At 35.7% G+C, this 14,025-nt stretch overlaps 1 protein-coding gene across 1 annotated transcript in view; it reads left to right on the forward strand.

Moving 5' to 3' along the window:
• LOC116637813 (A disintegrin and metallopeptidase domain 3-like) overlaps window positions 1-14,025 on the forward strand; it is a 115,384-nt gene that overhangs the window by 96,321 nt on the left and 5,038 nt on the right. Inside the window, exons 13-15 of the mRNA XM_032413356.1 lie at window positions 349-544; window positions 9,045-9,135; window positions 9,396-9,585. Coding sequence (XP_032269247.1) covers window positions 349-544; window positions 9,045-9,135; window positions 9,396-9,585 — 477 coding nt within the window. The remainder of the gene's footprint in view (window positions 1-348; window positions 545-9,044; window positions 9,136-9,395; window positions 9,586-14,025) is intronic.

Raw genomic sequence — 14,025 nt, forward strand, 5'->3', positions numbered from 1 at the left:
CATATAAGTAGAAGCATAGAATATGTGACCTTTTGTGTCTGGCTTTCTTCACTTAACATAGCATTGAATGTTCATCCACCTTGTAGCATATGTATCAGTGCTCCTTTATGTGGCTGAAAATATTCCATTGTATGAATATACCACGATTTGTTAATCTAGTCATCCATTGATGGACATCTGGGTTTTTTCCAATCTGTTTCACTGGAGCTTTTAAGTACATTCATAATTTGACTTTAGTTAAAAATGTAATAATAATGGAAATGACAGAAATACATTGCCCTTGTTTAAGTTATTTTATATTTTTGGTTTACTACTCTACAAAAATAATTGTTTTTCTTTGTCCCACAGATGTCTGTAAAAGGAACTGTATGTCGGGAAAGCAAAGATCCATGTGATTTTCCAGAATTTTGCAATGGAAGAAGTGAATTTTGTGTACCTGATGTGAAATCTGCTGATTTAGAACCATGCAATAATAAGACTGCCTATTGCTATAATGGAATATGCCAAGATACAGATAAACAGTGTGCAGACTTATTTGGAAAATGTAATAGTTGCACTTTTTTCTGGGGTTCATTTTCATTATTTTATCTTATATTTTTCCCAGTAAAGTTAACATACAGAGTTATATTAGTTTCAGGTGTAAAATACAGTGATTTAACAATTTTATGCATTACTCAGTGCTCAGCATGATAAGTGTACTCTAATCCCCATCACCTATTTCACCTCTGGTAACCATCAATTTGTTCTCTATAGTTAAGAATCTGTTTCTTGGTTTGCATCTCTCTCTCTTTTTTTCTTCCCTCTGTTAGTTTGTTTTGTTTCTCAAATTCCACATGTGAGTGAAATCATGTGATCTTTGTCTTTCTAAGATTGACTTATTTTGCTTAGCATTGTTGCTGAATTCCTGTATCACTTCTAGCAATTTTTTGCTGGAGTCTTTTGGGTTCTCCACACAGAGTATCATGTCATCTGCAAAGAGTGAAAGTTTGACTTCTTTGCCGATTCAGATGCCTTTTATTTATTTTTGTTATCTGCTGGCTGAGGTTAGGACTTCTAGTACTATGTTGAACAACAGTGGTGATGGTGGACATCCTTGCCATGTTCCTGACCCTAGGGGAAATGCTGTCAGTTTTTTTTTCCCATTGAGAATGATATTTGTTGAGGGTTTTTTGTATATAGCTTTTATGATATTGAGGTATGTTTCTTCTATCCCTATACTGTGAAGAGTTTTAATCAAGAAAGGATGCTGTATTTTGTCAAATGCTTTTTCTGCATCTACTGAGAGGATCATATGGTTCTTGTGCTTTCTTTCCTTAATGTAGTGTTTGATTGATTTGTGGATGTTGAACCACCCTTGCATCCCAGGAATAAATCCCACTCGGTCGTGGTGAATAATGCTTTTAATGACTGTTGGATCTTATTGGCTAGTATCTTGTTGAGAATTTTTGCATCCATGTTCATCAGGGATATTGGTCTGTAATTTTCTTTTTTCATTGGGTATTTGCCTGGTTTTGGGATCAAGGTAATGCTGGCCTCACAGAAAGAGTTTGGAAGTTTTCCTTCCATTTCTATTTTTTGAAATAGCTGATAATAGGTATGATTCTTTAAATGTTTGGTAGAATTCCCTTGGGAAGCCATCTGGCCCTGGGCTCTTGTTTGTTGGGAGATTTTTGATTAGTGCTTTAATTTCCTTGCTGGTTATGGGTCTGTTCAGGTTTTCTATTTCTTCCTGTTTCAGTTTTGGTAGTTTATAAAACATCTCTAAGAATGCATCCATTTCTTCCAGATTGTCTAATTTGTTGGCATATAGTTATTCATAATATGTTCTTATAATTGTTTGTATTTCTTTGGTGTTGGTTGTGATCTCTCCTCTTTTCATTCATGATTTTATTTATTTGTGTCCTTTCTCTTTTCTTTTGGATAAATCTGGCCAGGGATTTATCAATCTTGTTAATTCTTTCAAAGAACCAGCTTCTAGTTTCTTGATCTGTTCTACTGTTCTTTTGGTTTCTATTTCATTAATTTCTGCTCTAATCTTTATTAATTCTCTTCTCCTGCTGGTTTTAAGCTTTATTTGCTGTTCTTTCTCCAGCTCCTTTAGGTGTAGGGTTAGGTTGTGTATCTGAGACCTTTCTTGTTTCTTGAGAAAGGCTTATATTGCTATATACTTCCCTCTTAGGACTGACTTTACTGCATCCCAATGGTTTTGAACATTTGTGTTTTCATTTTCATTTGTTTCCATGATTATTTTTTAAATTCTTCTTAAATTTCCTGGTTGACCCATTCATTCTTTAGTAGGATGCTCTTTAGCCTCCATGTATTTGAGTTCTTTCCAAATTTCCTCTTGTGATTGAGTTCAAGTTTGAAAGCACTGTGGTCTGAAAACATGCAGAGAATGATCCCAATCTTTTGGTACCAGTTGAGACCTGATTTGTGACCCAGTATGTGATCTATTTTGGAGAATGTTCCATGTGCACTCGAGAAGAATGTATATTCTGTTGCTTTAGGATAGAATAGTCTGAATATGTCTGTGAAGTCCATCTGGTCCAGTGTGCCATTCAAAGTCCTTATTTCCTTATTGATCTTCTGCTTAAATGATATGTCCATTGCTATGAGTGGGGTGTTAATGTCCCCTATTATTATTGTATTATTATCAATGTGTTTTTATTTAGTTTGTATAATTGGCTGTTCCTATGTTACGGGCATGAATATTTATGATTATTAGATCCTCTTGTTGGATAGACCCTTTTATTATGATATAGTGTCCTTCCTCATCTTTTATTACAGTCTTCGGTTTAAAATCTACTTTGTCCTATATAAGGATTGCTACCCCAGCTTTCTTTTGATGTCCATTAGCATGATACATTGTTCTCCACCCCCTCACTCTCAATCTGGAGGTGTCTTTGGGTCTAAAATAAGTCTCTTGCAGATGGCATATTGATGGGTCTTCCTTTTTTATCCAATCTGATACCCTGTGTCTTTTGTTTGGGGACATTTAGCCCATTTATGTTCAGAGTAATTATTGAAAGATATGAATTTAGACCATTGTATTACCTGTAAAATGACTGTTTCTGTATATTGTGTCTGTTCCTTTCTGATCTTTGTTTGTTACTTTCGGGCTCTGTCTCTGCTTAAAGTATTCCCTTTAATATTTCTTGTAGGGCTGGTTTAGTGATCACAAATTCTTTTAGTTTCTATTTGTCCTAGAAGCTTTTAACCTCTGCTTCTTCTCTAAATGACAGCCATGTTGGATAAAGTATTCTTGGCTGCATATTTTTCTCATTTAGCACCCTGAATATATCATGCAGTCCTTTCTGGCCTGCCAGGTCTCTGTGGACAGGTCTTCTGCCAGTCTAATGTTTCTACCCTTGTAGGTTACAGACCTCTTGTTTCAAGCTGCTTTTAGGATTTTCTCTGTCTCTGAAATTTGCAAGTTTCACTGTTAAATATGAAGATGTTGACCTATTTTTATTGATTTTGAGGGAGGTTCTCTGTGAGCCCTGGACTTGAATGCCTGTTTCCTTCCTCAAATTAGGGAAGTTCTGCACTATAATTTGCTCCAATATACCTTCACTTTCCTCTTCTTCTGGGATCCCAGTTCTAATATTCACTTTATGTTATGACTTATATCTCAAATTCTTCACTTGTGATCCAGTAGTTGTTTATCTCTTTTTCTCAGCTTCTTTATTCTCCACCATTTTGTCTTCTTTATTATTAATTCTCTCTTCTGCCTCATTTATCCTAGCAGTTAGAGCCTCCATTTTTTATTGCATCTCATTTTAGCCTTTTTTATTTCAACTTGATTAGATTTAGTTCTTTTATTTCTCCAGAAAGGGATTCTCTAGTGTCTTCTATGCTTTTTTCAAGCCCAGCTAACATCTTTACTATAATTGTTATTCTGAACTCTCATTCCAAAATCTTAATTATACCCACACTGATTAGGTCCCTGTCAGTCAGTACTGCCTCTTGTTCTCTTTTTTGATGTGAATTTTTCCTTCTTGTCATTCTGCCCAGAGAAGAATAGATGAATGGGAGAACAAAATACTAAAATGGCAACAACGACTCCAGAGAAATGTACACTAAACAAATCAGAAGAGACCTGAAACTGAAAAATAAAATTAAAATTAAAAGAATATAATCAGACAGGTGAACAGAACAGAACAATACACTGGATCCTGTGTTATTTTGGTCTGTTTGTTAGAACACTAGATCCCAAAATTGTAAATAAAGAAAAACTTATATCAGTACAAAGATAAAATTATATACAATGAAAGGATAGAATGTAACTGTAAAAATGAAAATTAAAAGACAAAAAAAAAAAGAGAGAGAGAGAAGGAAAACAGACAGGTGAACAGAACAAAACAATACACTATATCCTGAGTGTATTTTGGTCTGTTTTTTAGAAGAAACTACATCCCAAAATGATAAAGAAAGAAAAACTTATATATGCACACAAATAAAATTAAATACAATGAAAGGATAGAATGTAATTGTGTAATTGTAAAAGTGAAAATTAAAAATAGCCTTAAAAAAGAGTTGATAAAATAAGAAATTGGTTGAAAAAGGAAAGAGAAAAAAATTAAAATTGAAAGATTAAAGAATCATGGGGAAAAAGCCATGAATTCTAGACACAATTTTTCTTTAGCACTGGAGTTTTATAGTTATTTGTGATCAGTAAACTTGGTCTTAGCTAGATGTTCTTGCTGATCTTCTGGGGGAAGGGGCCTGTTGCTCTGATTCTCACATGTCTTTGCCCCTGGTGGAACTGCACCACCCTTCCCAGGGGGCTAGGCTAAATAAGTGACTCCGGGTTGCTCTAGGTGGCTTTTGTTCCCTGAAGCCTTTCAGTGCCACTATAGAGGATGAGAATGAAAATGGCAGCCTCCCAATCTCCAGTCCCAGAGCTGAAAGCTTACTCCCCCCCAGTACTCAGTACCCCCTCAGGGAAAAGCAATCAATCACTCCTGTCTCCTTGGTCTTTGTCTATCCTCCATGCTCACTCAGACACATGATCCTACTTCAAGTCTCCAAACCCTACAGTCTCCTGCAGCAGACACCTGTGCCGCTCCCGGGGGGTGGGTGAGGGGGGGGAGGTGTTTGCCTTGGTTCTGCCACTTGCTGGGCCCCTGCTCAGAGAGCAGCAGCCTGATTGTACTGTGGTTTGGGGGGTTATGGCAACCCTGAGCTGAGTGTCCACTCCTGGACTCGTTGATTGCAGCTGGCTTTTCTGCTCAGATGCCTGGGAACTCTGCCACACTCAGGCACGACTGTTCTTTCTTGACCCCAGGGATCCTGAGACCATGCTGTCCCACCTAGGATTCTGTCCTGCTTTGCCACCTTAATGCCTTTCAGGCAGGGATGTTCCCCACTGGAGAAGACTTCTAAAAGTTCTGATTTTGTGCTCCATGGCTATATCACTTTCTGGTAGCTGGCTGATGGAGGCTCCCTTCCCCCACGGTTTATCTTCCCATATATTGCCTTGGATTCACTTCTCCACACATCCTACCTTGCAGAAAGTGGTGGCTTCTCTATTTGCAGAGTTGCAGCTATTCTTTTTTTGATCTCCAGTTGAGTTTACAGGTGTTCAGAATGATTTGATAGCTATCTAGCTGAATTCCTGGGACCAGAGGAAACTAAGGTCTCCTACACCTCCACCATCTTGGACCTCTTCTCTACCAATTTGGATACCATTTATTTCTTTTTGTTGTCTGATTGCTGTGGATAGGATTTCTTTGTATTTTAAATCTACATTTTTGAGGGTTTTTATTATGAATGGATGTTATACTTTGTCAAGTGCTTTTTCTGCATCTATTGAAATGATCATATGGTTCTTACCCTTTCTCTTATTGATGTGATATTGATTTGTGAATATTGAACGACCCTTGCATCCTAGGAATAAATTCCATGTGTTTTTGGTGAATGACTTTTTAATATATTGTTGAATTTGGACTGCTAGTATTTTGTTGAGGATTTTTGCCTCTACGTTCATCAGATATATTGTCTTGTAATTCTGTTTTCTTTTCTTTCCTTTTTTTTTTTTTTTGGTGTCCTTATCTGGCTTTGATATCAGGTGATTATGGTCTCATAGAATGGATTAGGAAATTTTCCTTCTTTCTATTTTTTGGAATAGTTTGAGAAGAATAGGTATTAACTCTTCTTTACATGTTTTGTAGCATTCTCCTGTGAAGTCACCTGGTCCTGGACTCTTGTTTGTTGGGAACTTTTTTTTGATTACTGATTCAATTTCATTTTGCTAGTAATAGATCTTTTCAATTTTTTTTGTTTCTTCCTGCCTCAGTTTTGGTAGGTTATACATTTTTAAGAATTTATTCATTCTTTCTAGGTTGTCTAATTTGTTGGCATATAATTTTTCATAATATTCTCTTATAATTCTTTGTGTATCTGTAGTGTTGTTTGTTATTTCTCCTCTTTCATTTCTGATTTTTTTGGGGGTCCTTTTTTTTTTTTTTTCTTTTTTTTTTTTTTTTTTTTTTAGTCTGGCTAGAGGTTTATCAATTTTGTTGATATTTTCAAAGAACGAGCTCTTGATTTTATTGATCTGTTTTACTGTTCCTTTAGTTTCTATATAACTTATTTCTGCTCTAATCTTTATTATTTCCTTCCTTATGCTGGTTTTGGGTTTTGTTTGTTGTTCTTTTTGTAGCTCCTTTAGGTACAAGGTTAGGCTGTTTATTTGAGATTTTTCTTGCTTCTTGAGGTAGGCCTGCATTGCTATAAACTTCCCTCTTAGAACTGCTTTTTTTTTCTGCATCCCAGAGGTTTTGGTCTACTGTGTTTTCATTTTTATTTGTTTCCATGTTCTTTTTGATGTCATTTTTGATTTCTTGGTTGACCCATTTATTGTTTAGTAGTATGTTATTTAACTTCCATGTATTTATGCTTTCTCCAGATTTTTTTTCTTGTGGTTGATTTCTAGTTTCATAGCACTGCAGTCAAAAGAGATTCATAGTATGACTTCGATCTTCTTGAATTTGTTGAGGCTTGTTTTGTGGGCTACTAGGTGATCTAGTCTGGAAAATGTCCCATGTGCCCTTGAAAAGAATGTGTATTCTGCTCTTTTAGGACAGAACGTTCTGAATATATCTGTTAAATCCAGTGTGTCGTTCAAAGCCACTATTTCCTTGTTGTATTTCTGTTTGGATGATCTGTCCATTGACGTAAGTGGGGTGTTAAATTCCCCTATTGTTATTGTATTACTATCAATTATTTTCAGTTACTATTTCTTCAAAAAATTTCTGCTCCCTTTTCTCTCTCTTCTTCTAGGATCCCCATAATGCAAATATTTTATGCTTGATGCAGTCACTAAGTTCCCTAAGATTATGTTCAATTTGCATAATTATTTTTACTCTCATTTGCTCAGCTTGATTACTTTCCAGTACTCTGCCTTCCAGGTTATTAATTCTTTCCTCTGCTTCATCTAGCCTGTTATTTTTTCTATTTTTTCTATTTTTAATTTCATTTATTGTGTTCTCCATCTCTGGTTCTTTTTTATCTTTTTCTTAAAGAGTCTCACTGATGTCCTCCACTCTTTTCTCAAGTCCAGTGAGTGTCTTTATGATTACTACTTTAAATTCTCTCTCAGGCATATTACTTATATCTGTTTTGGTGAGGTCTCTTACTGTCGTTTGGTCTTGTTCTTTCATTTGGGGTACATTCCTCTGTCTCCTCATTTTTTCTCCTTGTTAGGAAAGTCAGCTATTTCTCTTGCTATTGAAAGTAATGGCATTATGAAGAAATGCTCCTTTAGTACCCTGCAGTACAGTGTTCCCTGTTCCCCAGGACCTGAGGCTTCAGTGAGTGTCTCCTATGTGTGTTGCTTGAACCTTGTCTCTTTTTCCTTCAATAAAGTTGTCTGCAGAGGCTCTCTTTGCCTGTTGTGCACAGTGTTTTGTCCATGGCTGGGTGCAGCACATTTTAACAAAGTGTGTCCTGGTCTTCTTGTGAAATGAGACCTGCTGCCACCATCACTGCAGGAACTGAGGTCCCATAAAACTCGTTGGTCTGTTGACTGGGTGTTGGTGGGTTTTGCACTGGTCTTCTGGGGGTGGGTGGGGGCCATGGCACTGGGATTGAGGCAAGCATGACTGGGGAGGGCCAGTCCACTGAAGCACAGAGGGTGGGGCTTGGTGTAAACAAGCTAGGTATCAACTTTCTTTGCACCATGCTGTTTCCTGCAGGTGGCCCTGTGTTTATACTGGGGGTTTGGGGAGGAAAATGGCACCTGACAGCTTCTTTGTTCCTGGAGACATTTCTCCATGATCCTTGCTTCTCCGAATGATGCTCTGGGATGAATAAATCCCTCTCCCTCTTGTCTGCCCCTGGTATTTTTCAAACTGCTGCTTCCATGCTATATCTCTGCTGGCTGTTTGTCCTGCTGTCTAAGAGTGGGGACTCAGCTTCCTAATGCCCTCTGGGTTCGACCAGAGCCTAGCTGCTGATTTTTAAAATTCCAGGCTTTAAGTCCCACTGGTTGTAAGAATTCATAAAATTTGGTTCCTCTTGCTTTTAAAGCCAAATATTATGGGGATTTTTCTTTCCTGTGTGAGCTCCTCAGGGTTCATTTTTAAACTACATTTTCCTAAAGTTAGTAATCTACCCTGTGGTCATGATAAAAGGTATTGCTTGTGTAAATCCAAATTTGAAAATAAAATTGCAAATCAAAACAACTTTGAACTACATCAAGAGGTAGATCTAATAATTATAAGACAAAAAGAATAAGGTATTAGTCAAAGTTCAGGTAATTGGTGGAAAAGGAGTAGAATATTAGAATTGCAGGTAAGAGAGTAAATGATTGTTTGATTTCTTAATAATTTCTGCACTATGATAGCAATTTTACTATTCTCAAGTGGATAGTTTTTAGTGTTTCTTCTTCTTGTATAGCCAGTAGATGACACCAAAAATTTTATTGTAGCTGACACTGACTGGGCATTGCTGTCGTCTAGATGTCTCTATATTAATTTACCATACTTTAAGTTTTTAATATTTTTAAAGATGAGTAATTGGAACTTTATTTATATTTTCAGTTGCAAAAGGTTCTACTCTTTTGTGTACACAAGAAGTGAATATGCATGACGATGATTTTGGAAACTGCAGAAGAGATTTTTGTAATTTTAGGTGTGTATTTAGAAAATTATACCTTTTCCAGTTGTGTTTGTGTGTTTGTACTACAAAGAGTTGTTTAATACAAATGAGAAATGAATGCATTATATACAGATAAATATTTATGTTGCATTTCCTAAGATTGTTTTGTTTTGAATAGCTTTGGTGCTATGATCTATAATGTATTCAATTATCCTCATATTTTGAACTGTTATTTCCCTTATATTTTTGTCCTTAAGTGACATTTAGATAATTTTTTTCTGCCTTATTGCCAGGGATATCCTTTGTGGGAAGATAGTTTGTCACTGGACCCGTTTAGAAATAATACCATTTAAAAAATTTGATATTCAGTATACTTACATGGAAGGCCATCTGTGTGTCTCTGCATATTTAAGAATACCAACAGCACATGTAACAGAAGATTATACCTATACATCAAATGGCACTATGTGTGGTCCAAATATGGTAAATAACATTTTGACTTGATTATATATGTGGTGTGTGGGTGTCTGTGTGTGTGTATGTGCACATGCACACATATGGGAAACAGAGAAGACCTTAACATTTGTTTTTATAATTAATATTACAAATTTTGGTTACTACATCAAGATCTTAAGATTTAAAGTTCAGAATTTCTGTTGGTCAAAGGAACACTTGCTTCACTATCATTTTGTTTATTATGAATTTTGCTATAGATATTTAAACCATTGTTTTCTCATACTTGAGAATATTAGCCTCTTCATTAGGCTAAGATCTGGTCTGCAGAAATTTATAGAAACAACAAAAAAGAATCAAGTGATATAGCAAAAAAGTAGGTGAAAACAATCTGAATAATAAGAATAACAAAGAAAACAAAAATAGCCAAGTATTTAGTCCTGCAATAACTGACAAGGAAGAATTAATTTGGTTGTAATGAAAGTAAAACAGCTATTTGCTCATTAGTCAACTCCTCTAATTTTTCTTCCAAAAGCATAATAAATACTTGTTAAAAATTTGGCCCTCCCACAAGACACAATAATAAAATGGAGTTTAAGCTTTATTTCTTTTTCTTTTCCTTAAATAGCTTAAGAAACAAAATAAAGGATCTTTAAACTATGACCATTGAAAAATTAGTTGACCAATGTAAAACACTACTCAAGTATCTCCTGTTTAAATTTAGATAATTTACATTGAGACACAATATTTTAAGAAATGAAAAATAGGGGAAAATGGAAATGAATAGTAAATTTATTTCAAAATGGGAAAAAGTATTCTTGCATAAAAATAATGAAATAATCACAAAAGAAGACATAGTGCTGACTACCTTATAAAGTGATATGTTACCCCTTTAAGGATTATTTCAGACAAACTGAAAAAATGTTTACTATAAATGTGAGAGATTAAATACATAAATTTATCAGCTAATTTTATCATTCATTAATTAGGAAAAAAAGCACTCAGGGCACCTGGGTGGCTCAGTTGGTTAAGTGAATGCCTTCAGCTCAGGTCATGATCCCAGAGTCCTGGGATCAAGCCCCATGTCAGGCTCCCTGCTCAGTAGGAAACCTGCTTCTCCTGCTCCCTCACCCTCTACCCCTCCCCCGCTCATGCTCTCTCTCTCTCTCTCTCTCTCTCTCAATCTTGTGCTCTCTCTCTCAAATAAATAAATAAAAAAAATCTAAAAAAAAAAAAAGAAAAAAGCACTCAAATGGTATATATGTGGTATAACACACAAAAACAATTCGATTTTTATCCCTGATTTCTGGCACAGAGCTCCTAAACCCCTTGAACTTTCCTGAGTAAGAGGAATGTTTTGTTGTTGTTGTTGTTATTCATAAAGAACCTCTTCCAATCAAACTACATTTATGTTAATGAAGTGACATGATAAGGCCTCTAGATAACTTTATAATGGAGCTGATCCCTAGTAAGACCAAGTGATTAAAGAGTTGTAACTGTCAGCCTCATCATAAGCTTCAGGAAGGGAAGTAGTGTGGCTAGAGATTGAACACTATAAAACTTTTGAACAATGAGATTTAGTGTGCTTCTAGGTTGGTGAAATAAATACAGACTACATGCATATCCAGTTACTGTTTTTGTCTAATCAAATAGGAGTTGAAAATAATAATGATGATGAGAAGCATAACTTATTATCATCCTAAAACAAATATAAATTAACACATACTTTCTGGAAAGTGATTTAGAAATGTGTATGGAGTCAAATATATTGTTACACATTTTTATTGATTTTTAAAAAATTATTTGTTACTACTTTTAATTGACATATAATTGAAATATAGCATTACCTTAGTTTTAGGTGTACAACATAGTGATTCAATATTTGCATATATTGTGAAATAATGACTGCAAGAAATCTAGTTAACATCCATTACTATACATAGTTACAAAATTTTTTTATTATTTTGAGAACATTCAAGTTTTACTGTCTTAGCAAGTTTCAAATACGCAATAGTGTCATTAACTGTAGTCACCATATTATACTGTAATTCCCATTACTTATTTATTTTATTTATTTATTTTTTTTAAAGATTTTATTTATTTATCTGACAGAGAGAGACACAGCGAGAGAGAGAACACAAGCAGGGGGAGTGGGAGAGGGAGAAGCAGGCCTTCCACTGAGCAGGGAGCCCGATGCGGGGCTCAATCCCAGGACCCTGGGATCATGACCTGAGCCGAAGGCAGACGCTTAACGACTGAGCCACCCAGGCGCCCCCCATTACTTATTTATTTTATAACTGAAACTTTGCAGTTTTTGACCCCATTCACCCATTTTATCCACTCCCCCAGTCCCCCACCATTGGCACTTACCAATCTGTTCTCTGCATCTATGAGCTTGGATTTTGTTGTTGTTTAAATTAGACATACAACTAAGATCACACAGTATTTGTCTTTCTCTGCTTGACTTATTTCAATTAACTAGTGTTGTCAAGGTCCATTCATGTCACAAATGGCAAGATTTAATTCTTTTTTATGGATAAGTAATATTCCATTGTGTATATTTGCTGAATTCACTTTACCCATTCATTCATCAGTGGACACTTGGGTTGCTTACATATATTGGCTACTGTAAATAATGCTGCAATGAATATGAAGGTGCATATATATTTTTCAGTTACATGTTTTCATTTATTTTGGATAAATACCCAGAAGTAGAATTGCTGTATCATGTGATGTTTCTATTTTTAATTTTTGTAAGAACCTCCATACTATTCTACCTATTCTGTCATACTATTTTCTGATTTACATTTCTACCAATAGTGCACAAGGGTTCCCTTTTCTCTACATCTTCACAAACATTTGTTATTGCTTTTTGTCATGATAAAGGCTATTCTAAGATCCTAGAATAGAAGAAAGAATTTAAGGATGGAAAAGTATTTCAGGGAATAGTGCTTGGAATGTTTCCAAATTTGGCAAAAGGCATAAATACACAGATGCAAAAAGCAAAGAACATCATATAGGATGAACCCAGTGAAATCCACAGCAGAATACAGCATAATGAAATTTCTGAAAATTAAAGACAAAGAAAAAGAATCTTAGTAGTGAGAGTAAAATAACATGTACAAGAAAAATACAGTTATAATGATAACAATTAAAATAAAACATACATATGCCACAGAAGATTGCCATGCTTGTTTGTCCCACTACTGCGTATGACCACTAAAACCTTTACAGATCACTCATATCTCCAGCAGTGAATCTCTGCCTCAGAAAGTGTGATCATTAACCTATGCCCAACTGGCCAATGTCCTCATGGAGGGAAAACAAAGAAAGGAGTGAGGGAGGAAGGAAACTGAAGGGAGGGGAAGGGAAGGAAAATAGGAAGGAAGGAAGGAAGGAAGGAAGGAAGGAAGGAAGGAAGGAAGGAAGGAAGGAAGGAAGGAAGGAAGGAAGGAAAGAAGGAAAGAAGGAAAGAAGGAAAGAAGGAAAGAAGGAAAGAAAGAAGGAAGGAAGGAAGGCAAGCCAACTTTTCCTACTTGGTTCTATAGGAGCTTTCAGCTGGCCTGACTTTTTACTCCCACAACATTTTTAATTAAAAACAAACAAACAAACAAACTGGAGCAGAATTTAGTGATTCATCAGTTATATATAACACCCAGTGCTCTACTCCAGAAATCAATATCACACTGTATGTTAACTACCTAAAATTAAAAACAAACAAAAAACCCCCAACTAATTTGCAGCCTTCTCCATTTAACAGGGATTTGTCACATGACAGTCTTCATTAGGGAACTGGCTTTTAGGCCATGGTACTTCCAGTAGTTTAATTGGATAGCGACTCTTCTGGAGGACAGACCACTTGAAAAGCCCAAATTCTATAGTCATCCTTAATTCAATTGTTTTAGGCAACAAAATACCTTTAGAAATTTTCTCCATTGGGATAAAAGTGTTGTGTTGACTGCATTTTGTAATTGAGAGAAAGGAGAGGTGAGTAGTGAATATGAGAGCTAACTACTTCTGTAGTTTTGTGGACACTTCCATGGATAATTCCACATTTTAGCCCCCCTGCCCAACCTGCCCTTTTGGCTCTTCTTCCTCTGCTTTTCCTTATTACTCTGAGGCTGAAGATCCTCCAGAGCATTGTGAGGCTGATGCACCAGTCTCTCTCCTTTACCATTGTATTTGATGTGGTTGCTTCCTCACTTCATTTTATCCGTCAGTGACCTTCATTTTATTTTGAAATCCCAGGAAGTTCTTAAATTGCTCATCTTCTAATTGCCTTGTTCTGATTTTCCTTTACTCACATTAATTAGGAAAAGGGGAGCAATTGTGAGTGTCATGTCTGTGAATTTGAATTGGAATTATTCTGTGGTTATTAAAAAATTCATCAGATATACTTTATTTTCATTGTTATTTTACATTGTTCAGTTGATTTCAGAGTGGTTGGAAAGGAAAGATGTCTTTACTTTA

Source organism: Phoca vitulina, unplaced genomic scaffold (assembly GCF_004348235.1).
Source record: "Phoca vitulina isolate PV1807 unplaced genomic scaffold, GSC_HSeal_1.0 scaffold15, whole genome shotgun sequence".
NCBI lineage: Eukaryota > Metazoa > Chordata > Mammalia > Carnivora > Phocidae > Phoca > Phoca vitulina.